The 27,717-nt window shown below is 54.0% G+C and overlaps 1 protein-coding gene across 1 annotated transcript; it reads right to left on the bottom strand.

Annotated features, from left to right (window-relative positions):
* Positions 1–1,101: 1,101 nt before the first annotated feature.
* On the bottom strand, positions 1,102–27,469 carry IGF2BP2 (insulin like growth factor 2 mRNA binding protein 2). The gene is given in 18 exon segments (XM_030028092.2): positions 1,102–2,525; positions 3,122–3,235; positions 3,535–3,666; positions 3,911–3,985; positions 4,257–4,373; positions 4,533–4,565; positions 4,567–4,602; positions 6,058–6,081; positions 7,023–7,151; positions 7,356–7,491; positions 7,783–7,905; positions 8,347–8,481; positions 12,634–12,906; positions 15,433–15,496; positions 16,087–16,138; positions 16,525–16,573; positions 26,602–26,662; positions 27,233–27,469. Coding segments are annotated over 18 exon segments (1,839 nt in total). The 5' UTR covers positions 27,423–27,469; the 3' UTR covers positions 1,102–2,429.
* Positions 27,470–27,717: the final 248 nt, after the last annotated feature.

Raw genomic sequence — 27,717 nt, 5'->3', positions numbered from 1 at the left:
CGTGCTGTAGGTGGGGAGGGGACTTTTTTTTGCTCCCCGTACCTTTCCAAAACATGTGGGCATGACAAGTGATGTGTTTTGGTGCTTTGAGGTGTTACATGGGTGGCACCAGAGCCTGCCCTCCCCAGGTGCCACCACTCCCATGGCACTGTGTGCCCAGTGCCTGATGGGTGGGATGGAAGGAGCACAGCTCTGGGGGCTGGGGGGGGGGGGGGGGGTCCCTCATTGTGGCATCCATCAACACCCCATGCGATACCCAGGTGCAGACCTTCTCCTGCCACAGTTTCATGCAAGGGACAACCAAACCCCATTTTGGTCCTTTCCCCATTTGGTGGTGGCCTTATCCCTGCTGCTGGCAAGACTAAGCTTTTGGCTAGCTGAAGAAGCCACCATGGGGGTGGGTAGGGGAGCTTTCCAGCTACATGAGCATAATCAGTGTGCCATTAATAACCACAGCAGTGCCACAGCATCATTTTGGTTTTGCTAAATACCTGCAGAGAGGCAGGGCCCCTGGTTTAGTGGGGGGAGAGGTGGCTTTGCGATGGCAACACCTCCCCAAGTGACTGGGTAAAGCTACGCCTGGCAATACCTGCAAACCACCACCCCCAGCCCCGCAGAAAATACACCCCCAAACTGCCCCTTCTCCCCCTGGCAGTGCAGCTCCAGCTGCCCAGTGCTGGAGGCAGGGTAATGGAGTGGCCATGGGGAATCCCCCCACCCTGGTCAAAGCTCAGCTTGGCTGTGACCAATGCAAGGCACTCGAAAGAAAGCAACAGATAGCAAGCTCAAGCTCGTGTTAGCTGGATATATTTCTCTTTTTTTTTTTTTTTTTTTTGGTTGTTTTTGTTGTTGTTGGGTTGGTTTTTCACAGAACACTTTGCAGTAGAGGAAAATGTGGCATCGCAGCCCATGGGTCCGGCGCTGGCACTGGCACCTCACCCCGGCACGCTCAGCCGGCAGCATGGGACCCGCCTGCAGCATGTTGCTCCCGTCTCTCCTCTTGCCCGGCAGGTTTCACCCCTTTTTTGTTCATTGGGGGTTTTTTTTCTTTATACCTTTTTTTATGGTTGGTGGGTTTTTCTTTTTTTTCTTTTTTTTTTCCTTTTTAAACATTTCTCAAGCTTTCTCTGAAGGAATGGCCACTGGCTCTCAGCTAGCAGGAGACTACGGAAGAGCTCTGGGACATGTGGGATGGTTTCCTTCTCCCGCCTCGCAGCTGACTTGGTCAAGATCATTTTCCAACTCGTTTTTTATTAAAAAAATAAAAAAATGCTCCAACTATCAGTTTTACAAGGCATACAAAATCTCTAAAAGGGAAACACAAGCGCAAGGTGCTGAGGTACGAAAACCTGAGGTAGTTTTTGTGTGTCTGTGTATATGCGTGTGGGGTTTGTTTTTGTTTTTTTAATTTTAAAAGAATTTTGCTAGTTGTTTTTCCAGCCCTGGGCTGAAACCTCTTGTAAATCTGTTTCCTCCCCCCATTCCCATTTTCCCCTCTTCTCCTTGCAACAGGGATCTTTAAGGAAAAAGATCCCTGCCCAAAGCGGGCGGGGCTGGTGCTGCCCATCATTTTCTGGGGATGTTAGGGCCAAGCATGGCTGTGTTGGGCAGTGATGGAAAGAGAGAGGGGACGGACAGACAGACAGTCAGAAAGGGGGGACAGAATGGATGCAAACCCCAGTTTTGGACTCTGTGAAGCACAAGAGGAAAGGGCATGTGAGAGATTCCTCTTTTAGGAGACGGTATCCCTTCTGTTGGCTCATACAGGCACTGCTCTTCTCAAAGCCCTTAAGAAATTGCTTTTTTAACACTCATTATTTTTTTTTCCCCTGCTGGCAATCCTACATCTCTGCTCTACTGTGCATTACAGAACCAATGGACTAGCTCCTTTCTTTAAAACTCTAGAAAAGCCTGCTTTTGCTAAAAACAAACATCCCCCTCCCCCCGACCCCTTTGAAATTTAAAAAGAATTTAAAAAAAAAAAACAAACAAAAAACAACTTAACAAAACTTAAAAATCAGCATTAGTTTCATTATCGATATATTAATTCTAAAATCGGTGAGCGCCATGCTGTGCGCTGCAGCTCCCCCCCCCCCCCCCCCCCCCAACGCCGGGCGAGCTCCCCCGGCTGTGCCTGGATGAAACGGGTGGCTTTTAGGAAATTAAAAATTTTAAAATGTCTCTCTCTGCCTATGTTAGTCCAACTAAAGGGATAGCGTCAGGAGGCGATGGAGTAGGGGGGAGGCTGTGGGATGGAGAGAGCCCTCCCTGTACCCCTCTGCTGCGCATCCTCACAGCACCCTGGCCGCAGTGGGGGCGGGCTCGGGGGGGGGTCTTTGGTTTGCTCCCCTGACCTGCTGGGGGGGGTCCGGCGATGGCAGCGGTGGGGTTACATTCATCGGGCGGTGCTGGCCGGCACGGCGGGAGCCTCACTTGCTGTGCTGCGAGGCCGGGGCTCCCTGAGCGTGTTTCTGCTCCTGCTGCTTCACCTGCTGTACAATTTCCCTGATCTTGCGCTGTGCAGTCTTGGGGGAAGGGGGGGGAGCAAGAACCAGGGGTCAGGGTGGGCACTGCAAGCAGCCTGAGCAGTTGCTCCCCCCCCCGCCGCAACAGCATCTCACCGCTCAGCCCCCTCCAAGCTTTTAATTACAGGACAAGCAGGCAGTTTGGCACAGCTGTAATTAAGGATGTGCTCAAGAAGGAGCTGCTCTGCTCCTGCACAGCTGCAAGCGGAGCACTGCAGGGTTTTAACTTCTGCTTCATCTATCGCTCCTCGAGAGCCTGAGTTTTGGGGTGCCGCTCAAGCAGTCAGGAGACAAGGTGGGATGCGGGTGCCTGCGGAAGCTCACTGCTGGCACTGATGCCAGGGAGGAGCCAATTCACACCCCAGGTGCCACTATGCATAGTGTCTGAGACACACATTTTAACTAAATCAAGCCGATCTTTAGTTTTAATGCTAGAACAGCTGGGGAGAGCTGCCAAAACACCTTTAGTGCATCGTGGGGGCACAGACACCATCCAAATTGGAGCAGCAGGATGCTCAGGCAGCGCTGTGCTCGGCCGCTGACCTTAGTGGATTAAACCGGCTGGGACTATCAGAAAAGCCACGGCCAAACCTTACCTGACTGGCAAAGAAATGCCCAATGATTTTAACGATGACCTCCTCGTTCTCATCCGGGGTTTGGTCTCGCGGCACAATGACTTCTGCACTAGTTAAATTTTGCAGTTCGTTCACCTGGAGCAAACAACAGAGCCCCGGGCGTGGGTTTTGTTGTAGAAGAGCCAAAATCCTCCGCTACTGGTGTCACCCCGGCTCTGAGCGCATGGCACCAGGCTGCCCTGGGTCACACCCTGTCCCCCCGCACTGAGACAGTCACCACCCAACGAGAGCCACCACCAGGACACGGGGCTGGGGTCAAGATGTTGCTGTGATCACTGAGCAGCTGGGCTTTGCCCCCGCCCTGGGGCAGGCAGGGGTGATGGGTGATGCCCAGCTCTGGGGCAGGGGGGAGCCTCAGTGCACCCCCCACCTACCGTCTTGCCACCTTTGCCTATCACGCGGCCGGCGGCGAAGGAAGGCACCTTGATGTGGGCTTCAAGCTTCACTTCTTCTTTCGGATTAAAGAAGTTTTCCTCTTTCAGCTTCCCAAATATTCGCCCTTGGGCCTGGGGAGGAGACATAAGGGAAGTAAAACCAGCAGGCAGCCGTCCTGGCAGTGCCTGCGGTGCCCTCTATCCTCGAGGGCAATGATGTGCCGATCTCTGCCAGGATCAAAACCATGGCACCGAGCAAAGAGCTCCCCCGGCACTCAGAACCCAGGCTGGCAGCACGGCAGTGACCAAAGGGATGCTCTCAACTCACCCCTTAGCATCTCCCCAACCACAGCCCCCCACCCCGTGGCCAGCACACCTTGAACTGAGCCTCAGGCGGCCCCGTGATGATGACCATCCGCTCGCTGGCGTCGGGACCTTCTGCCGGGGCGATCTGCAGAGGGATAGGGGAGAAGGAATGTGTGTGACCCTGCTTTGGCAAGACCTCCCCTATGTGGGACGTCCCCGCGCAAGGGGGCATCCCCCCATGCAGGAGCATCCCCTCCCACCTAAGCAGGGATCATAACTGGGGTGTTGCAGGACTGGGTTTCTACTAATTTGGGGAGCAAAACAGCTCCCCAAGGGCTCCTGTTCGCTGCCCTCGGCAGTAGGAAGGGGAAACCGAGGCACAAAGCCCAGGGCCAGCCCCACAGCGCCCTGCTCACCTTGATGGAGGCACCAGCAAACCGTGCCAGCTGCTTGATGTGCTGCCCCTTCTTCCCGATGATGGCCCCCACTGCCTGCGTTGGGATGAACAAGTTCACAACCTCCTGCTCCGGCAGCTGGCGAGGGCATGGAAGAGCAAGACCGTCAGAGGACCAGCCGGACCAGCGGGGTGGTTGCCCCCTCTGCCAGCATCCCGGGGCAGCAGATGCCCACATGCCCGCCCTTCCACAGTGTCTGAGCAAAGATCTCATGGAGGGAGGTGCTGGGACACTTACAGGGTGCTGGTGGGGGAAGGTGCCAGCTGGGGGGGGCTCCGTACAGACCTGAGAGGTATGCCGAGGAGCTCTATGGTGGGAGAGAAAACGAGGGTCAGTGACGTCCCCAATGTGCCAGCCCCTTCCCAGCCACCCCCAGCCTGATGCAGAGCAGCGTGCCACCACCATGAGCCTGGCAGGGACATGGGGACAACCCTTCAGCTCCTGAAACCCCTCCAGGAGAGCGCAGGTGCACCCAAGGGTGCATTGGGGTGAGCTGCAGCCTGGATCCTGTGCCTGCAGCACAGTGCAACGGGACTGGGAGGTGGATGGGAGCTCCCAGTTACCCCCAGTCCCTCCTCGCTGCTGTTTTTTTGGCTGTATCCTGCTAGTGTTTACAGCAGAAAACTGGCCCCTACGGCCTTTTGGAGCAGCTGCAACCGTGGAAAGCCGAAACCGTGCTGTAACCACCATCGGTCCCCTGTAGAGAAGTGGGGGTTTGGTGAGAACTAAGCAAAACGTCTGGTTTGGCTCCAATTTCCATCACCATTTCCCTTCTCCAGTTCCAAGAGAAGAAAAAGCAAAGGCTGAAGAAGACATTCTTCCAAGACCTGGGCCGGGGACAGGGAGAAAGCAGTGGGTCTCTCCATGGCCAAAAGCAAGGGGTGCATGCCAGCACCCCAACCCAACCCCTCTTCAACTCTTGTGTCTCAAATACAGCAGACACTTCTCCTGGCAGCAGATACAACTCTCTCCCGCTCTGGGTTTGGGCAAGTGCAACCAGACGCTACCTGCAAACCATGGTTAGCGGAAAAGACCCAGCTCCCCTGCCCGTGGCAGATGTCGCTCTCGCTCCCAGCCCTCTACTTCAACCCGCTGTGCTGAGGTTTTGTGCTGCTCCTCGCACCGAGCTCATTCTCCCTATGTCCATGGGCTGCTCCACGTCTGATACACCGTGTCCTCTCCTGCCCAGCCTGTCCTCATGGCCAGGGTGCGCACTGCACCTCCCCAGCTCCCCCCGTTCCCTGTGAAGCTCCTTCCTCATCCTCCCTTGCCAGGCCTCTACAACTCCATAGTTGAAGGTACAGCCACTGGCCCCAGGTCCTGCTGAGGACATGGTCAGAAATGACCACTCTGAGGTGTGAAACACAAAGTACTTGGGGGGAAGGACCTGCCACAAAGCCAAGCTGGTTTCCTCCTAGGTTTTCTTGCCAGGTCCTTGTTTTACTATAAAAAAATGATAGCAATTGCTCCTCTTGGCCTCGCCAGGGTGGCTTGAAAAAGGCCACGCAAAGCTCTGGGGTGAAGGAGCCCGCACCGACCGCTGCCCTTCAGACCTGCCCAGCTCCTCTCCATCACACCAACAAACGCTCAAGCAGATGTTTCCTGAAGGCTGTGCTCACTCAGGTGGGTGACGCAGGCAGAGCATCCTCCCCTCCGCGGGCTGGCAGTACACAGACAGACCCAACTGACCCTCTCAATGCCCTCCAGGGCCATCACGACATCACGCTCATCCACCCCTCCGCACCGCCAGCCTGGCACTCACCGTTCTCCTCCGACTGCTCTGCTGCTGGCGTCGCCAGGAAAAGAAAACAGCACAAGTAAATTAACCCACGCGCCAGTGGCCGTGCAGCCAAAGCATCTCAGCATAAGCATTTAGAAAGACTAACAGAGACTGATCACAGAGCCTGGTCATCCTAAGGGTGCTCTGCAGGTGCTAGTGGGTTGGGGATGGGCCTTCTCTGTCAGCACTTTGGCCGGCATCTTTTCCTGACACTGGACCATCCTTGCCTGCGTGCAACCTCAGTGGTTTTGAAACTGCTTCCCCGGCTTGCTTTGCCCCAAGTCTCAGCAGCCACAGCACCCCAAGAAAGAGGAAAACCCTTGGCTATGAAGTCAGGTAAAGATCGGCTCCCAGCAAGTACAACCCTTCGGGTGCTAGGGCAGGGATCGAAGCTGATGGTGGTGGTTGCACAGGGCGTGCTGCTCGTCCCCATTCACGCCACGCTCCGCGTGCCCTGCAGCAATACCGGAGGGGTTCAGGTGGCCACCGAGACCAGACCCGCAGGGCACAACCGAATCCACACCATCACAACCCAGCGGTGGGTTTGGGGTCAGGACTGAAGACCACCTACATGGTTTTTCCATGCCGGCATCAGCACAGATTGCTCCCAGCCACCTTCAGAGAGCAGCACGCTTGGGACACAGCCAGTCATTAAAACGCAGGTGAAACCGAGCTCAGCACAACATGGGCATGCAGCTGATCTTCCCGGGCAGCTAAATCCACAGAGGGACAAGCCATGTTCATTCACCATCTTCTCCACTTTGCTGCTGTGATGAGCATCTTCCCCAAATCGCCAAGAGTCAGAGCTCTTGTTCAAGGTTCCCCATGAGATGATGGCTCCTACAGCTACAGTGTCCACCCACACCCAAGAGCTACAGCAGGAGAGTCTAGAGACCACTGTGCCCCCAAGAACACGTCCCTTGCACTCCAAAACCTCTTGCACTTACTGCAAACGGGTGGTACGGGGCGGCCGCCGCAGCCCCTCGGGCCCCCGGGGTAGACGGGAGCATGGACAGCCCTGTCGAGAAGATGCCCAAAGCGCTGAGGTTCAGTCCTGGGATCAGGTTGGCTTGCTGCTGGGAAAGCAAAGACATGAAGAAAGATGTAAAAGGTGGAGTGGGGCTTTTGGGGTTCTCGCCACATACTGTGGACATGATGAGTGAGGGCCAACCCTTGCTGTAACAGATCAATGCCCCCTCCCCCCGCTCCAATTTTCTTCTGGCCACCTCAGCAGAGGCTCTGAAGCAGAGGCATCCCAGGCGGCAGGACTGGGAGCTTACATTGACGGCCACGACGTCGTTCTCGTAAGCTTCTCGCAACTTCTTCATGATCTCCACTTCGGCATTGGAGCACGCCTCTGTGCTGCCCTTCACCGTGATGGTCCGCTCCGGGTTATAAATGGTTAAATCCTGCAAACTACCCCACAGATAAATCCAGAGATGCAGTTAATTTCTTTTTTTCCTCAAGTAAAAAAAAAACAAAAACAAAAGGAAAACTCAAATCAAAGATGAGGGTCCCCCCCAAGACAGCATAGGACCCCACACCCTCTCCCTGTCCAATGCCACCATCCACCTGGGATGCGGAATGCCCAACCAGGATGGGGAATGTGCATGGCAAGATGCAACTGCTCTGTTTTCTGGCTCCAGCGCTGCCCGCACCCGTACCGTGTTTGATGGAGGGGATGGCTTGGTGTTCACCAGGACTTACGGGGAGATGGTGATCTTCGTGCCTGTGTCCTGCTCGATCTTCTTGAGGTTGCGGCCCTCCTTGCCAATCAACCTCCCCACCAGACTGTTGTGTGCTAGGATTTTCAAGGGAACCTCTTCTGCTCTAAAATGGATTAAAAAATAAAATCTAAAAGGTCCACCTGGCCAGGAAACCAATTTCCAGCAACTGCCACTAACAATGTGGTGGAAGGAGCAGAAGAACCACCACCATTTCCCACGACTGTCTCTCCTCAGTTTGTGGGGAACAGGAACTCAGGGACTTCCCAAGCCTGATGGCACATCTCTAGTTCATGGACTTTTGTTCTCCAATTTTATCTACATGCTCTTTGGACCCACCTGAGCTTCTGGTCTCTACAGCACTGTCAACCACACCATGGAGATGTTATTAAGTTATTAACTGACCTACGACTCTACCCTGAAACTCTGGATGCCAGCAGTTTCCTCAGGGGGTGGGAGGTGACAGAAGATGGCTGCTTCTCCACTGATGGCTGAATTTACCTCCCTTCCACCAAACCTGCCCATTCTGCTGAGCCAGGGCACTTACGATTTAGTTTCATCAGCCTCCTTCTGCATGATATCAAGGATCATGCGACACGCTTCGGAGCACCCCTCTGGCGTGGCATGGATGGTGATGGGCTTTTCAGCAGCACCGGCATTCTCCTTCCGATGGATGTCAACCCTACGGTGAAACAACCAGCAGAGAGGAGCCCCCCTGAGATGCGTTTGGTGTCACACAAAGGCTTTCGAGAGCTCAGGAGCTGAGCTTGCTATTCACAAAAAAGCTCATTTCAACACCTGCTCAATCTTTGGGGTGAACCTGGGTCTCGCTGACGTACATCTACCATCACCTGGCCTCATGCAAGCCCAGGCATTGTTTTGCTTCAGTTGGTTTAGATCAGATTTGAGCTACGTTTGCCTTTATGACCTGAGGTCTGCCTGGGAGCTGAGGGATATCAATCAATGTCAAATGATGCATCAAGAGGGGGCAGAACAAATCCTCAACTGGACAAAGGTCTGAGCAACCTGGTCTATCATCACTGATGCCAGTCCCACTTGGAGCAGGAGACCGGATTTGAGGTCTCCAAAGGTCCCTTCCAACCTTAACCTCTCTGTGCACAACACCCGAGGCTGTCCAGCAACCAGCGGCTGCTACAACCGTTGCGTGTCGTTCGTGACGGAGAGACAACTTACCCGTAGGCAGCGTTTGTCACAACACGGAGGCACACTGCAACAACGGCGCTTGTACTCACGCCCTTCCACGGGAGACCAGAAAGCTCTCCCTTGCGCACCGGCAGGGACCGTGCTCTAGCTCCTCTGGTCCTCCCCTCAGCTCATGGCGGGGAGGAGGCATGTGCCTCCAGCTCGCTCCTCACTGCTCAACCATACCTGGCAAAGGCCCTGAGAGAGAGGGAGAGAGGAAAGCAGGGTAGGAGACTCCCGTACATCAATCATGCGTCTTGAAGAACAGGGGTAAGCAACCTTTTCATCTTCTCCACGTGAGTCCACGCACTCTTCCCACCGGAGGGTGACGCCATGCCGCCATCCTGCCATTGGCCACCACCTCAGCGTCCCTGTGACTGCTGGAGCCAGGGCTGGGCTGGCCCAGATCTTCTGAGAAGGTGCACTAGTGGCCGCTCAGCCACTCAATGAATGCCACCAGCGCGGTGGCATCAGCTCCATCATCTGGTGATGGTGGCATCACCATCAGCTCCAACACGGTGCCCTCCAGCTACGTCTCTGTTTTCGTAAGAGATCCCCATCCTGATTGGGATCATTCATGGGTGCTGCTGTGCATGCAAGGCCAAGGGTTGTGGTGCAGAATCACCCTTAACCAGCACCAGATCTGGATGCTGCAGGGTCACAGCGGGTTTGCACAGGTCAACTCTTCCAGGAGCTCATGAACCAGTGCATTAGGAACAAGGACGCTTCGTTTACAGGTAGAGGGGGAGCAGCTGGGTGAACCTTCCCTGAGATAAGGCAAGAGCCTACCCCATCAGCTTCAAAAGGCACCCCAGGGTGGTTTCATCCAAGCACTGAAGAGGGAACGAAGACAGAGTTTGATCTTCTTTGCAGGCTACATCTCTTCAGATCTCCTATAGCTTCAGCCAGAGCTGCTCAGGCAGGAGACTGGTCCTGCTTGGACTGTGCAAAGAGGTGCTGGAGACACCAGCACCGCCGAGCTCTCCCTGCCCTTTGGTTATGTCTACAGCACACAGTGACCCGGTTGCATGCTGCGTGACACCCTCTAAGGCGCTCCCAGCTGTGGAGCTCCGTCAGGCTGACTTGGAGGATCTGTTCCTTCAGAGGCAGCACCCAGCAGGTGCGGGGACACCCACTGCCACCCCCCCCGCCCCGCGCTGAGGAGAAGGCAAACCCATCACGACGTGCTGCAAGAGGTGAGGATAGGCCTGTGCTCCAGAGCAGTGCTGCAATGTCACACCAGGTTGACGCTCCCAGCTGTGGGGGAACCGATGAGGAATCCATGGCTGCCCCAACAAACCCCACAGACAGGAGTCAGGCAGCTTCTTGAACCCATAAGCAGTTGAGGCTGGTGGAGATGGAGCATGCAGCTGAGCTTTTGTATGGAAGAAGGGCCAAGAGCCATGGATGGCCTGAACAGATGCACTGAAGTGATGAGTACCCTGGAGAAGCCCAGGAGAGGGACACGGGCCAGGTTTCTGGCTGATCTCCAAGCCATCCCTGTGCAGGCACCAGCTCAATTTGCAGAGAGAAGATGGGGTGCCAGTAAGGGGCTGCTGCATTCAGGCTTGTCCCACCCCAAAGAGCTGGAGGGTGGAGGAGGGCTCTGCACTTTCCAGCACATCCCAGTGCTGCTGCTGCACAGCTCCATTCCAAAGGGAGGATGGAGAAGGGGACCCTCACCCCATCAGCAGCTGCCTGGGACCCCAGAGTGCTGCAGGCAAGGGAGACTGAGGTAGCTGACAACAGGGATGGTGGGACAGGGACAGGGAAGGTTTGCCCATGGTGCAGCAGGAAAAACCTCCGAGACACCTTATGGGGGGTGGGGGAGGTGGGAATGCTTCAGAGAGCAGTGGCCATGAGGGACAGCCCTCTCAAGGTGGACGGTACGATGTGCATGTAGGGTTAACCTGGCCCCATGTCTGCTTGGTAGCAATGGCCCTCTCCTCATCAAGTTACAAGGGCTGTAATCACTGTGGAAGGTTGTCTGGTGTGGTGAGCTCTTGGTCTGGGCTCCTCCTCAGCCAAGGAAGAAGATGGCTCAACCTGGGGAGAGTTTTGTCCCCTGGAGCTCAGGAGCGTCTCTAGGCATCACTGTGTGCAGAGACAGGGGCGAAGTCCTACATGACCAGAGGAATCCAGGAACCAATGTCGCTCTGGGAAGGAGCAGGGGCCGGGCAACAGGATGTCACCAGCACCCTTGTCCTCAGGATCATCACACTGGTGGGTGAGGGTGGCCTGAGCAGGGACAGAGCTGGGGGCTGACACCCCAAACTGAAGGCAATGGTCTCCTGTGACGGCCTGGGACGGGTGCATGAGGTCCCCCTTGCCCAAGGCTGGAGCCAAGCTGGTGGCCCGCTATGGCACATAGCCTCCTTGGGCAGGTCAGGAGAGGTGAGAGCATGGAGCACGGCCTTTCTCCACGGCACCAGGTCTTCAGGGCAGGCACAGGGAGCCAACCCACAAGGAGGGACAGCTCGGCGGCGGAAACTGCCCCAGGCAGCAGCATTTGGCCTTGTGGTCAGCAGAAACCGGCAGCCAGTGCTTCCCACCTTCCTCACCAGGTTCAGGACTTGCAAAGGGCAACCTTCCAGTCTTGGGTGGCAAGGTCACAGCTACACCCACTGCTGATCACACAAGGGGACTCACCTGGAGAAGAAGGGCTTGCAGCCAACCAGGACCAGCTCACAGCTACTAGGTGGCCATACTCTAGGGCTAGCCAGGCTCAGAGGGCTCCTCTCCCTACACATCTGCCCCCTTTAAGTACAAACCTCTTCCTGCAAACCCAACGCTGGGGTCTGGCTCGCTCAGCTGCAGAGCGGCGTGTCCTCCTACCTCCTGCTCAAGTGGACGTGCTATTATGAAATAATTTGCCTCTAAAAGCTTCTCTGAGAACTAGGATGCCCTGAAGGATGTTGTGGTACAGGAGTCCTATGTCCTGTGGGATCACCGGGTTCAGGATGATGAGCATGGGAGAAGACAGCTTTGGGTTAAACACAAACAAATCTGGGCAGGAACAAACCATGCAGGAAAACCATGCAGAACATCAGAGGTGAAATCAATGTGAACATTGACAAGAGAAACACGGAAAACTTTGGCAAGACAGTCCCCCCCCCCCCCCCCCCCCCTTTTTTTCCTTCAAAAAGAAAACTGTTAGATTGCAAAAAAAGGCTTCGAACAGTTATGAAAAGCCCATCCTTCTCAAGGCAGCGCTCCCATGGTGCCCCCTTTCCCTCTACAACAGCTCCAGCCCATAAGGGGTGCTGTGGGATGAGCAAATCCCAAGGGCAAAGACTGTGCAGGCACTGACTGCTATACCTAGGATCGCCCCTTCAGCATTTTACCCCCAAACTTGCCATTTCTCCCTAAAGCCTCATTCCCAGCCGTTCTCATGATTAGGCTTTAGAAACCCATTCCTGGCCTTTTTGAACGTGCATCCCCCTCTTGCCGCACCCAGACCACCCTGGCCAGCAGGAACGGTTCAGGACATGGGCTCTGCCACCATCCCATGAAGGCTGCACCCCAAGAAAACAGCACTGGCCGGCACTCGAAAGCCCCAAATGCATGGAGGACCCATGCCGGGGACCTACAGCACCCTACGGAAGGAAACAAAACCATTCAAGGTACTTACTTGGACTGGGTTTGCTTAGTAAGGTTCTTTATGGTCAAGCCCTCCTTTCCTATGATCGCACCAACAAACTGCGTGGGCACCAGCATCCGCAGTGGGAAATCGAGCTGTTTGGGCTGCGAGGAGCCCCCCGGGGAGGAGCCCCGCTCCCTGGAAGAGTGGCCCCCGCGGCGGGATCGCTGTGGGGGCGGAGGGGAGCTCACCTCTTCATCCGGGATGTAGGAAATCTTGAAGGAATAGTTCTCAAACTGGTGGTCGCTCAGCTTCTCAATTGCTCTGCAAGGTAGGGAGATTTGGAGGGTGGTGAGGGGCCCTCCTGGGGATGGGTACCCCTCCGACACCCCCAGCACTTGCCCTTGTAGACTGTGGTCCCTCCCCAACCCTGCATCTTCCTCCCTTCCCAGTCTGGAGAAGGTGGTCACGGGAAGCCAGAGCTCCTGTGCGGAGCAAGCGCCATAGCGTGGTGGGACGATGTCCCCTCCCATGAGGGTGATGCCAGGGCTGGCACACAGCTTGTCCCCCCGCAGCAGAGATGAGATGCCAACCTGGGGATCTGCCACTTCACCCGGGGAAAGTGCTGGCCAGAAGCTATGACACAGCACGGAAACAGTCTTGCCGAGCTTTTGGACATGCAAAAGGTGACGGATGGGCTCCGAGCAAGAGCCACTGCTCCAAGAAGCATCCGGCACGTGGTGCCCCTCTGTCAGGAACCCCAACTCCCTTTCCAGCTTGGTGAGGCTGGGGGTGCAGCACCTAGACTCTTCATCCTCCCAAGCCCGTCCTCGGCGGTGCAATGCTCAGCCATGCTGGAGCCTGCGATGACTTCTGCGAGTGGCAATGGCTTCAGCTACACTTCTTCCCGCTTTCCTACTGCATCTCGCTTTGGCTGTTTATAGGCAGGCATATGAATGCACCACTGCAAGCAGCTCCTTGCCAGGCCTGAACTTCATATCCAGAGAGGACTTCTGCAGCTTCGCCACCCCTTTCCAAAATCAGCACAGTGCCCAGCGGTCCGATTTCTCCACCGAGGTCTTCCTTTCATCTGCTTCTATCACAACATGCTCTAAACCAAACACACATACCCACAAACCACCCTGGTCTTTCCTCCCATTGCTCGCTTCTGCGTCGAGCTGCTGAGCACCACCTAAGACAGGCGTCAGTCTGGCTGGATGCGACCGATCACGGTGTCTTCTCTAACCCTGAAGCCTCTTACCCCAAACCATCAAGCACTGCTGTGTCGGTCAGACTCTTCGTCTTCCGTTCTTGCCGTACATCCCAAGACACAGCAGCTCATGCCGTGTTCTGTGGTCCATGGCACCCTCCTCCGGCCAGCCAAGGCTGGAGCACGCCCAGCATGGCCACCCCAACAGGCACAACGAGGACCCTCCTCTGACCTTTTGGACCAGCAGATCATTCTCCCCATTTCTGTCCTCACAAGTGCAATCTCGTGATGGGTCAACTCAGATGGGAAGTTGCTGCAATGCCCATCAGCAAACGGACTCTGGCAAAGGCTCTTCCTTGCACGGGGTCTGTCTGGCTCTTGGTCATATCAAAAATATCCTGGCCACTAAGTATGAGATGTGCTCACTGCTTACTCATAGCTAACTTAGGGCTGGTCTCTAGCACAGGGCTAAAGTCTCTACAAGCCTGTAACAAAGCGTTTTGCTTGAAATAGTCCTTGCATTTCTGAAATAACCCCTAACTTGTACATTTTTTCCTCTGCTGTCTATAATAAATCTTTAAGCATGTCTTCACGTAGCCCTACTGCACTGATGCACAGCCTCGTTGGGTTTTTCTGTCCTTTTAAAGTTTTTGTTGATGGGTGGCATTTCTTTACGACTCCTCTGCACAAAATGCAGGTGATTTACCCTCTGCTGCTCTCCCTCCCCCGCAGAAACCGGCCACGGACCCCTGGGCTCCCTCTCACCTCCTCTAACCAGTTATTCATCCACCCAAAGGCCCTCTCTTGTTCATGGCAGAAGAACTTTTCGACCGCCTTTTAGAAGTCGACCAGCCGGTTTCTCTTGACTCCAGGAAGCAGGAGGTAACAGTGTCTGCATATTTTGGTCTCCAACTTGAATTTTCCCCAAATGGCGGAGGGTACTTACATCTCCCATCATCGCAGCGTTTCTTCGCCATCTCTCCCACCTCCTTCACCAGGTTCCACCTCTTCAGCAGCTCGGGCTGAGTGGTCGGACTGGTGATTAATCCGGTGCATTCCCAGTTTAGGTCTGGCCTTCCAACCTGGGAAGACGACTCCTTGACAAACTGTATATTTGACCTGACCCTCAGCTTTCTAGAGCGCTTTGCTCCTGAAGACAAGGCCACTGCGATCCTGCAGAGGACCCTGTATGAAGGACAGTGTCCAAAGGGAACTGCAAGATGGGAGCCCCTTGGGGACAAGAGGAGAAGGCACAGAGGAAGAGGGGACAACCACAGGGCTGATGGCCCCAAGCTGGTCCAGTGGTGCCTATGCACATATGATGGGGCACCATGAGAAACCCCATCTCCCACGTGAGGGGAGAGAGCAGGAGACTGCTCAGAGGTGGGATGAAGAGAAGACTGCTGGCAGAAGACGCGCGAGATGACACAGCTCAAGATAAAACGAACATCTGCCTGCTATATCCCAAGGAGATACACAGACAGCCCTTAAGGCACTTGAAGCTTACACTGCAAGAGCTTAGAAACAACCCAAGGAGGCTTAGAGAGAAGACAAGAAGAAGCCTGGAAGATACCTGGGATTCTTTGGGAAAAGCTTGGGTGGTGTGAAAACATGGGCAAAACAAAACAAAACCCACTTACACTTTTGCTTCTTCTTTAGTTGCATACGTTACGTTGACAACGGCTGTTTCTGTGTCTGTGTTGACTGGGGGAAATGCAAGAGAAGGAGCGTTAGAGCAGGGGAGGAGAGAGACGTCGCCAATGCTCCCGGCCCCTGGTACATCCTGGAGGGGTATGCAGGTGGGGATGGTGGGAGGGTAACACCTGTCCCGTGAAGGACGGCCCCAGCCACTGCGCAGGGTGCACGCTCATACACCGTTCTATGTTCTCCCAGCACAAGGATTGGGCTGGGCCGCCAAAGGACCAGAAGGTGCCAAGGCTGGATCCTGCCACTCTTGCTAAGGAGGATGCACGGCCAGACATCACTGATCCACCAGCAGACCCCAAACAACACTTGACTCATTTTTGCTTGCAGGGACAATTGGTTTTTTTCAATTTACCAGCAAGCAGCAGAAACCCTGGGGATGGAGGACTGATGGCCCGTCCCACTCCATCACCGGACAGGTGGCCCCACCTTTGCCAGCAGGGCTTGTGTCCAAAGAGAAAACCATTTTAGCCCAGTACCAATGACTGGAAAACTAGGTTTCATGCCACTGGTTTTCTTCCAGTGTGGGCAGAGCTGGGGAGCAGCACTGGGACTTTTGCACAGATGAGGATCATGCTGGACCATCTTACCTTGCTCTACATTCTCCACCGTCCCATACTGAGCTAACAGACCATCCAGCACCTGGGGGAGAGAGCAGCAAACAGGGCAAGTGAGGCAGACAGGAGATGCTGCTGGACAGGCAGACAGCAGGCAGGGGAAGAGCCTGCTTCACCCACAGACACCCTCCAAAGAGACAGTGTCACCCAACTGCTCAAATGTCTTCACCTACTTGCATCCCATTATCCCAATGATGCCCTATTGCTCAAAGCTGCCCCACGGCTCCAGGACCCACAAGCAGGCAGGAGATGGAGCCCAGTTCACGCTCCACCTCCCTCCTGGGGTTACTGGGAAGGTGAAGGTTGGCCTACGTGCAGACCACACACTCCAGCTGCACAGCTTGCACTGCCCGGCATGACTGATGGAGGAGGAGATTGAATGGGATATTTTTAGGATCATCCACTTCTTACCTCCCACTGCAGGTGGGGGGGAATGTTTCGGATCTGGATCTTCCTGCTCCTGCAAAGACAAAGCCCTGGGTTAGGGTCTGCAGACACACCACAGCAGGAGGGCAAAAGCTTTCTGGGCATCAGGCGGCAGCCGGTGAGAGCTTGCCGAAGCATCCCGCTTCCCCAAGCCGAGCTGGAGCAGCTCATCCCCAGGGAAAGCCGTTTCTCCCAGCCTTGCCCCGGTCACCACCTGCCAGGCCCAAAGCTGTCTCAGGAATGCTCCTTCCTCATGCCGGCTGACGGGTTTCCAAGGAAACCTCCTGAAACGAGCCTATGCAGAGTCATGGCCACACAGGCATGACTGGGATGCATACACACCTCTGACTGCACTGCCCCGGGCTGACCGGCTGCAGGGGGACAGGACCCCGAGACCCACCATGGCCAGCCCTGCTATCCCTTGAGGGGGGGCTCTCCAAAAGTGCATCCTGCTGATGTCTACCACTTCCCAGCAAGGTGGGGCTGCTTTCCATGGGGAAAACCTAAATACGTATCCTCAGAGGCCTGCCCTTGGAGACGGCCAACATACCCAACCTTGCCTGGTTGCCCTCCCAACCTCACGGCGGTTGCAATCCCAACCTTGCTGCAGTGCAGCCTTGGAGCATGGATACACAGGAAGCATTGCAAAGGCTTCCCAAAAGGTAATGGCTACCAAACGGCCTTCTCAACCTGCCTGCAAGAAGACGTACTTGGGCAGTGGGGAGTTTTGAGACACCCAAGTCCATGAAGGATCCAGCCAAGCCATGAACTCATCCATCATCCACCCAGATCAGCATTCATAATCCTGCTTGTAGGCAATCAGCTCTAACCAAAGCAGTGTCCCGTGTTCTCACCTGGTCCAGCTCTAATGTTCTGATCCGAGCAGAGCCAGACCACCTCTCCCAACATCAGGGATGAGTTTTCTGACTGAGCCACCCCCTACACACAGCTGGGTTTCGGGAGCCAATTGACAGCTGGAAGCTGGTTTTATGAAGCTTTGCCCTTCCTTGGGACGAGCTCAAGGAGGATGCTTGGAAGGACTGGTACCACCAGCCTGAACACTACGTGGGGACACGCAAGTAACCACCAGCAGCCCCAGCTGATGGCCAGCAACACCCAGCTTTGGGCCAAATCCTGCAGAATGAGCCCTGCAGGAGGAGGTGGGAGGAGCTCTGCTTGCCTGCAAACCACCAACACCCTGATTCCACCAGCGGTCTTCAACAGCTGGAAAATGAGACCATCAAACTCTGCCCCAAGTGGCAAGGCTGGTCCCTGCACTCGCTGCTCATTGCACAGGCACACTCTGAGCCCCTGCAACCAATTTTGGCAGATAAAGAGTTTCTCAGGTAGTCTGGGGCCAAACACTGGGAACAGGGAGGAAACATGGGGTACAGCGAGAACCAGAGGAAAGGCTGGCTTTCATGCAGACCCAAAGCAGCCAGGCCTGGGGAGAGCCGTGCACTGCAGCGCTGGAGGTTGGCGTGCTCCAGACACGATCCTTGGGCATCTACAGCGGCAGCATGCTCCGCTTGCTCCTGATTTAATAGCACAGGACAACAAAAACCTTGTGATGGACAACCATCTGCCTCGTGAAACATGAATTCGGGGCGCAGCACGAGCAACATGACTATAAGAATGCTGGTTAATACGTGCAGTAATCTGGGGCTGCTCGAACAGGTACAGTCAGTGGTGTGATCAGCAATGGACAACCCTACGCTCGCATTCAACTAAGGAGGTGTGCTCTATAAAACCCCGTGTGGGTTTGACAGATGGCTTCTCCAGACCGGCCCCTGCCCAGTTCACGACCTGCCCGCTGTGCTGCGTGTCTCTGCAGGTATGGCTCTGCCCAATGGAAGAAATCGGTCACTGCAAAAAAGCGGGGAGGCCAGAGCCAGAAAAAATGGCGCTTTCCTGCGGTGTTACCAAACCTCTCTTCTCCAGCAGCCATGGACTCCTTCTGCCCCCAGCTGCCACCAAGGTTGGGCACGCAGCTGTAAGATCCGTGCGAGGCAAGCAGTGAGATTCATCCCGCCCCACCCCATCCCCAGGCCATTCCCACCCCACGCCAGGAAGGAGGCACTAAGGAGGACCTGGCCCAAGGAGGACCATGGCAATGACGATCCTGCACTACTCACCAGCAGCCTGAACCCTTCTCTTGCCTGTCCTTGTCACCTGCCCATGGCTGACGCCGCACTGCCGCTCCCAGTACAACCACTCCGCAGGGCCCGCTCCAGAAAATGGGACAACGTTTCATTTTTGAAACCCACCAACATTTCTCAAAGGGGCTATTTTAAGATGCCCAAGTCCAGTCCTGGGAGGTGCTCAGCTCCCAGGGGGACTGCTCCTGCCTGCTCCAAGAGATGCATCCTGCTCCAGATGCACGCTGTGAGGCGAGTTTGCCCGAGCAAATCCCAGCCCAAGCACCAAACCATCGGCACCTGAACGCTTTCCAGGGAAAAGGGCCAACTGAAGCCCAAGACTGGCCTCTCCCCACTGGCTGAGTCGGACATGCTGCCCAGTTACTTCTACCACCTTCCAGCCCCAAATAGAACGGGTGTGCACCTTCAACCTGCCTTATCCCAAGATGCCACCACTCAGCTGCAAGCCAAAGCATCGCTACAACCATCCTCCTCCTCCCCCAGCCTGGGAACCATCTGTGCCCGCAGGATGCCACAGGCTGGACCACGGAGAAGTTGCTCTCCTTTTGGGGTTCATTTGGCTCGGCTCGCCCCGTCAGCGAAGCCCAGCAGCCCAGGGGACGCACTGGATGCCAGGGACGGTGTTGGCAGCAACTCTAGAAAAGCCTCTGCCTTGAATTAAATGGCACCGGGGCCATCGTCTCCCTACACCTCTGCCAAGGGAGATGCCAGGGCAGTCCCGGTCCCCCAAGGTGCTGCATCACCCCTCTGGACTGCTCGCCCACCTCCAAAAACACCCAAAGAGAAGGACCACAGCAAGGTGCCACATAACCCCACTTCTCAACGGGACACTACAGCATATCCCCTCTTCCAGTGTCCATCAGAGCTGATGCAGAGCACCTAAAGATACCCAAACGGTACTCAAGGCTTCACCCCCACCACCTGGCAGGTCTCCCAGCAGCTCATTATCACCACTCAGCATTTAAAATAAGGTTATTACTCTTACTGGGGGTATTTTTTTATAGCTCTTGTAATACCCCACCTGGTTAAAGCAGTGCTGGACCACGCGTGGTCATCACTGACAGAGGGATGGATGTATATCTGGGGCCATGATGGATAGATGTGTTATTCCCAGAGCTGGGGCATGGACCACGCTCGGTCCCTGTGGGACAGGGCAGCAAAGCTCTAGGCCACCCTCCTCCAACACTGGTCCCAGGAGGACTTTGGGGCAGAAAACCCCTTTATTTTCATTTTCCTTGCTCCTCCCAAAACCTGGGAGACAGGAGATTGATTTCAACACACACACACACAAGCCCCAGCGCGGGACCTCGTGACAAAGGCAGCAGCCACATTTCACCCAACTTGTTTTGCAGCAGGCTGGTAGGAATTTAAAAAATAAATAAAAAAAAAAAATCATAATAACCAGTAACTACAGGCACACAGTTTGTGGAAAAATACTTAATCACGTGGTGCAACTAGCCCTGCCGTAGTGAGCTGCCATCAGATAACCACGAGAGCTGTTATCTTTCTGTATTACCCTCCTGCTCTTCCTTACCTGCACGTACCCACCAGCCATCTCGGTGCCCAGCCCAGGACAAAATGCCCAGTGGCAACCAAGCATCAGCTTCAAGTGCTAAAGAAACCAGATTTACATAGGTTCACCTGCTTTTTTGACTTTCTAATTTCAACCCAAAATGGTCTTGCTTGCTAGCAGCTATTCTGGCTTGAGGAGGAAATATCTCCTCCATCCCAGAGCTGGGTTTTGGGTACCATGCGCTGGCTGGCATCACACGCACGACGAAGGAGCTGGCTCTCTAAGCAAGCGAGGCTGTAAGCTGGGTTCGTGAAATAATCCACAATGGAGCTGTGCTATATTTCATGCATCTGTTAGACTGAAATTGCGAGGTCAACATCGCAACCCTGCAGGGAAAGGGGACAGAAAACCCACAGCCACCCGTGCCCCGCCAGCATCACCAGCCGATGCCCACGAACGAGAGCTTCACACACTACGTGCCCAACGTCTGTACTTGCTGAAATCAAGTGATAAACCAGAAGATGCCTTAAAACTAGCAGTTTATTCCCCAGAATCAGGTGGATTGGGGGTTTTCTGGCACATCTCTCCCCTTTCCAGCAGCCCAGGTAAGCAGCAGCACTCACGTGGCTTCACGGCTACCCCTCCCGTAGCTCCCAGGGAAATAACAGATAACAGCCACTCCCGAAACCCAGGGACTGAGAAGAAAGATGAGACAAAGCTAGAAAATGAAAACAAGCCACCAGACCCCCTGCCCAACCTCTGTGAGCCCACCCTGCATCTGCCCATCCTTCCCTGCCCATCAGGCTGCAGCTCCATGGACCACCCACCATCCCCACCATCCCCTGGTCTCCTGCTCCAGAGGGGCTTCACCTCCCACATGCATTTGGGCACTAGAAACTCAATTTCACTAGTTTAAATATAAGCCTTCCAATGGTATGTAAGGGATGCTTCACCTCTCTGCCCTAAAAAAAAAAAAAAAAAAAAAAAAAAAGATTTTTTTCTAGTCAAGCTTTGTAATATCTTACTATAATAAAACCATCTTCCACCTCAGCTCAGTACTGAGGGCAGAGAAAACACTGTCTGGCAGCTCCTGCTTTCAATAAAAATCAGTTTTCAAGAGAACTGGGGAAAAAACAAGAGGGGAAACGTGCTGGAAACCAACTGTCTCCCCGGTGGCCCTGCCCGCTTTATGAAATACTTGTCCCAGGCCAGAAAACGTCTACAAAAGACGATGCTCATCATCAGGTAGGGACCAAACTCAGTCCCACCTGAATTTTTCAGACCCAGCAGCTTAGAGCCCAAGACAGGCATGCTGCCCTAACCGGGCAGGGAAGAAAAGCATCTGTTGAGTTCATGTCTCTTGATTATCATATATATTTTTTTTTCAGTCTATTGGGGTCATCCTTGACAAGTTTTGCTCTCGCCCAACGCAATCCAGCAGCGGATCTTAATGAGCAACAGCTCCGTCAGCGCCAGGCTGGATAAGCATTAAAGAGCTGCCCCAGTTTCAACCAGTTGCCAAGAGCATCAAGGATGCGTCTGCTCCAGTTCCCCTCCCAGCCCGGGGGCTTTGCCTTTGACGCTCTTAAGGAATTAAAATCCGTTCACGTTAAAGCCCTGTCCTCTTCCGCAGGACGAACAACCTGCCGAGGGACGGAGCGGAGAGGGGGGGAAACGGCGAAGACAGCACATGACTGATACTTCCCTGTGAGCTGGGGATGTATTAACAATAGGGATGAATGGGAAATAATGTCCCATCTGTCACAGCTTTTCAAGATTAAGTAGGGGGGGAAGAGTGGGGGAAAAAAAAAGGAGGAAAAAAAAAAAGATGGTGCAAAAAAAAAAAAAAAAAGAGGCGGCACGGGAAAGCCACCCCCTGCATCCCTACTCGGCATTGGGATGAAGGGGAAAACCAAGCCCTGTGCAGGAGCAGGTTGCTGCAGCCGGCCATGCCGTGCTCCCGTCCTCTGGCACCCAAAGCCACCCCACCGCCCCCTCCAGCCCCGGCACCCGCCTCTCTCCAGGGAGAGCCGATGGACAGCGAGCAGGGGTAGGCAGGGCATCAACGTGATGCCCAATGGGGCAGAAGGGCAAGTTCACACCACTGGAGGAACTCTAAACTGACAAAAGTAATAGGTAATTAATGATTAATATTCATGTATTATTTTCCTTTTGGCTTTGGTCTCTCCCCAACACCTCCAAACGCAGGTAAGGCTTCACAGTGGTACCAAGAAGCATCCCAGCACACTACGGCATGGACAGTGTGGCCTCAGTCACCCCCTTGCATCCCCCGAGCCGACATGCTGTCCCACATCCCTGCCATCACCCCGCTCCTATCCCTGCATTCCCAATGTCGCCCTGCTCCCATCCCTGCACCCTGGAGGGTGGCGAAGAGCCAAGCGAAAAGGTGGCTAAAGAAAAATAAACCAACTCAAATGCCACCAGCTCCCAGTTTACCCACACCTGAAAATAGATAAAATGAGCGATGGCATCACACCTAGGAAGGCCATCTAGGAAAGGATCAGCTCGACAGGGTTTCTCCTGGCCAGCTCCATAGGGAACAGCATCCAAGACCTATGGGAAACCTCCTGCACGCCCAGCAGGCAGCAGGAGGGGGTTTCCCCATGCCTGATGTGACCAGCATCGCCCTGGCAATGTCATATTTATGTATATATAGATATAAAAATATATAAAGTCTCTTTTTAAATATATATAAATATATATTTTAAAGTATCTTTTTTATATATAGTAGAAGTATATATATAAGGTATCTTATTATATATAGTATCTTTATGTATATCGTATGTTATAGATACACACAAGATACTAAATACTTTAAATACTAAAAGAGACATTATTAATTTATATAAATATAAAAGAAACTAAAAGATAGGTTTTTTATTTATTTATTTATTTATTTAAAACCCAGACTAGGACTGAGAGCAGCCCCACTTTCAGCACTCTGAATTCAATTTTCAGTCCAGTGTAACCCAACATATACCATACACAACACAATTTCCAGCAAGTTTAATTCCCTTGGCGAAGCGAAGCAAACCCTCCCCATGCTGCAGCCGGAAAAAAAATCTCTTCTTGCTCTTTAGGTTTCTCTGATTTTTTTTAAAAATCAGAGATAGTTTTTTTAAATTAGAGATATTAGAACTGGAGAGCCACGGGAATATTTTTACTGCTCCTCGTGTGTATTTATAGACACGCGAGCAAATAGGTGCTGGTGGCTTTTCCTGGCAAAGCAAGTGGTTTGCATGAGGACTTCCTCTCCCCTAATTAAGCATCTCATTGACAACAAACAATTAATAATAAGGAAAGAAAAGATGGGCCGCCCATGGGGAGACAAAAGGGCTTGTACGTTTATTCCTAGCCTTAACGTCACCAGCATTTTGGGTTTAAAAACAAGGGGGTAGGGGGAAATAAACAAACAAACAAACAAATAAATAAAGCTAAAATACACGGACATGAGAACTGAATTGATGCTCAAGAGAAAAAAATTATTTAAGGGTAATTCCTTTTGAAATAGGAGAAAATCCTGCAGATCCCATAAAATCACCCCCAGCAATGCTGCTCGGGCAGGCATGTTCATCGCTACCCCTCCAGCAACTGCTGTCCAGGGCAAAACCACTGATGTTTTGCCATTTACTAAAATAGCAAAAATTATTACTATTAATATTATAGATTTAATTTAATATTATTTTTCCAGCCCAAGCTCTCTCCAACAGCCTCCCCCTCCATGCTGTTCAGATGTCCCTTGTGCTTTTATTTCTCATAGCTCAAAATTACAGCAGAGGCAGAAATTAAAAGGCACCTTCGCACTCGGGACCCCAAAAATTTCACTGGTTTGGAGACATTAAATGGGGCTTCACTACATCCCCGCTACTTATTAAACTCACCATTTTTATCCAATCCTTGGATAAAAGTCAGCATTGGGGTGGCTGTGTTTTACTCTCCATTTTTCACAACCGATCCTAAATTTTTTTTTATATCTTTTTTTCCCATTAACAGGATTTTCAAAGACTTCAGAGATGTACAACCCATCTTTAAGAGGAAAGATGCTGAGGCTTCCTTCACCGCCACGCTCTGGGTACAAAATACTCTTGAAGCGGGATTGCATCGTCCCGCTTTAAGCAAATAAAAGTGCTCTCTGCTCCTGCTGAATTTAAAAATCAATTTAAAAATTAATTTAAAATTTTTACATGTTGATTAAAAAAAAAAAAAAAGAGGGTGATTTTTTTCTTTAATTCTCCAAGGCACAATCCAGCATATACAAGGGAAAAAAAAAACAAAAAACAATCGAGACACTGTTGGATCCTTCCTATAGGAGCCCAAACCATTTGCATGGCAGCAGAATGGCTGATTTTTAACTCGTGAGAGGCAGAGCGGGCAGGATTCACACTCCTTCCCACCGCCGTCACGTTTAATTCATGCCTTCGGAGAAACAGAAACAACCCCCTGCCAGCAACTCCAGGCGGCACCTCGAAGAAATCCCTTCCCCTACCTACAGCAGCGAGATGTCAGAGGTGTTTTCCAGCCCATTTCTTATCGAACCCTACATATACACGTATAAATACATTGGTAAGATATATCTATATTAGATTTGGTTATAAAAATAAAGCACTCCAGGTGGGTGCCGAGGGGAAGCGCTGGGCATCGGCACCTCCTGGTTCCCATCCCCATGATGCAGAAATGTTGGGGGACGAGAGCCGAGAGGGGCTCGGGTTCCCCAAACCTAATTAAAAAACAAACTCACTTTAAATAACTGGGGGATTTTACCATTTCAGCCCCCCCGAAATCTCAGCGCCTCTCTGGGATTCAGCTGCGACTCCAAAAATTGGATTTTCTACAAATTTAAAGGGGGGGACAGGACTAAAACATGACCACGTGAGGCTGTGTTCCCTGCCAAAAATCACATTATAAAAATAAAATATATCATCTACTGAGGCAAAGGCACGGTCCCCCTAACTGGATATATTAATACAAGGCAGAATGTATTTTTTTTAACTGTGAAAAAAGGATATCAGCTTAAATTAGATCTCAATAATCTGAGGAAATTTGGGAGCCGAGCTGGAATAGAAAACTTGGAGCCAGCTGAAAACAGACTGATGCAAAATAAATCAGCATTTATTTCTGGGCTGTTTAAACGTCTTTTTTCTTTTAAAACTCAGAAGGAAAAGTAGCAGCACCCCAGCCCAATGGAAAATTTAGGTAAAGATGAATTCCTTGTTTACATCCCCGTCGTAGATGGTAAAGGTCGAGTCCCGGGTCCATACTATCTTCCCAAACTCCCAATTTCTGGCTCCATTGCTCTTAAAAAGTCATCGGCAGACCAGCCTAAGGCTGCTGCGGAGATTTAGCTTAGAAATATTACAGCTGGGATTTTCTTCTTTTTTTTTTTTTTTTTCCGCTTGTTTTTGAAGATTTTTTTAAGGTTAAGAGAGCGTATGATCCCTGCCGAAGAAGAAATCCCGCTCCGGCACACGTGATGCCGGGCACGAGCCGTTCCCCCACAGAGCCTCAATTACACAACAGCATTTCCCCCCGCCCCAACCTCCCCGTAATTTCCAAATTAATACTCCGACATCAATCATGGGCCAAACCTCCAAGCCAAACAGCAGCAAATTATCCGGCAGGACCATCCGATGGGTTTTGCCGGCGCATGGACCTTTTATCCCAACACATGTTGGGGGGGGGGGGAGAAAAAAACCCGACAACTCTTGCAACGAGGCAGCTACGCAACGCGGTCCCAGGTTTTATTTTCTGTATTAAACAAGCGTGTCCCCATCCGTCTGGCCTCAGCACTCCCCTACACCTGATTGAAATAAGAGGGCGCGCTTCGACGCAACATAGAAATACATTGAGTTTTTTGGATCCTCTGGCAGTATAAAAGGGGGAAAGAGGCATCAAGAAAGAGCAAATTGCTGAATTACTTATTAAAAACAATATCCTCCGACAGCGCTGGCAGCCCCACTGCTGTGTACCTACCACCTCCCTCGCTGTAAATCCCAGCCCCCCCTCGGACAAAGCGGGGGTGGGGAAGGGCTTCCCCCCCCAAAAAAAACCAACCAAAAAACCTAAAAAAACAACAAAAAAGAGCTGTTTTTCACCCACACCGGCGGGGCGCGCCTGCCCAGGCCCCTGGCTGTCCCGCACCGGGGACGGGACGGGACGGGACGGGAGGGACCCACAGAGAACGCTGCCACCCCCGGGATCCCCCGTGGGAGTCGATGCCGTGGGCCGGGAGCTGCCCCCCCCCCCCCCCGCCTTCCGGAGCGAAAGTAAAACCCGGCGGGGCTCGCCCCCCCCCAACCCTAACCCCGGAGCCTCCCCCCCTCCCCGGGCCGGGCCGGGCAGGGGGTGGGGGGATGATGGCGAGGGGGTTACCTGAGCTTTTTGGGCACGGAATAATCCACCTCCATCACTTTGCCGTGCAGCTCCACTTTCCCTGCGGAGACAGCGGGGCGCTCAGCATCACCCCCACGGCAGCCCCCCTCTCCCCCCCCCCCCCACCGCCCCCCCCCCCCCCCAAAACCCACCCCCCGCTCCCCTGGCCCCCGGCCCGCCTGTACCCGCCCTGCCGGTGCTCTGCCCGCGCCTCCCCAGCCGCCGCCGCCGGCGGCCCCCAGCCGCCCCTTCGACCGCCCTTTGCTCCGCGCCCCCGGTGAGTTGGGGCAGGGCACCTCGTAAAATGGTCCCCGAAGGGGAGAGGGTGCTGGGGGGGTGATGGGTCGGGGGATTCCGCGCCCGGTCGCCTCTTAATAAAATCGAAGAAAAAAATCAGCGAAAAATACCCGAGATTGGAAAGAGCCGGAGCGGCCGCGGGAAGGAGGGAGGGAAGGGGGGGGGGACGGGGGGGACGGGACCGGCGGGGATGCCCGGGGAGGGGGCTCAGCGGGATGGGGGAGCCCCAGCGGAGGGGGGGGGGGGGGAGAGCCGCGGGGGGGGCGGGCGGGGAGCCGGGGGGGGGATACCGGCGCGGGGGGGGGGGGGGGGTAGGCTGCGGCGCCTGGCTTACCCGAGAGGGTCTCGATAGCCCGGATGGCCCAGTTTTGGTCCGGGTAATCCACGAAGGCGTAGCCGGACTTGAGCAGGACCTGGCCGGCCAGGGGCAGCTTCCTCTCCCCGAAAAGCTGCTTGAGGTCGTCGGCGGTGACGGCGGGGCTGAGGTTCCCGATGTACAGCTTGTTCATCCTCCGTCGCTTCATGGGGAGCACACGCCGCCCCCCCCCCCCCCCCCCCACCCCCACCCCCCCCCAAACTGCCCCCCCCCGGCTCCTCCCGGCCCTCGGTGGCCGGTAGAGACGCGGGGACGGGAGGGTACGGCTCTGCGCCACCCGCCCTACCCCAGCCCCAGCCCCGCAGGAGCCTGCGAGAGCGGCGGGCAGCGGGCGGAGCCGAGCCCAGCCGAGCCCAGCCCGCCGCCCCCGCCCGCCAGGATGGGGCGCCCGGCCCCGGGGCCGCCCCGTCGGGGTTACGGGAGCAGGTGGAACGGCAGGACCC

Source organism: Aquila chrysaetos, chromosome 10 (genome assembly GCF_900496995.4).
Source record: "Aquila chrysaetos chrysaetos chromosome 10, bAquChr1.4, whole genome shotgun sequence".
In the NCBI taxonomy this organism is placed as follows: domain Eukaryota; kingdom Metazoa; phylum Chordata; class Aves; order Accipitriformes; family Accipitridae; genus Aquila; species Aquila chrysaetos.
Note: the sequence above shows the minus strand (reverse complement) of the source record. Positions and strands in the feature narration are given on the sequence as shown.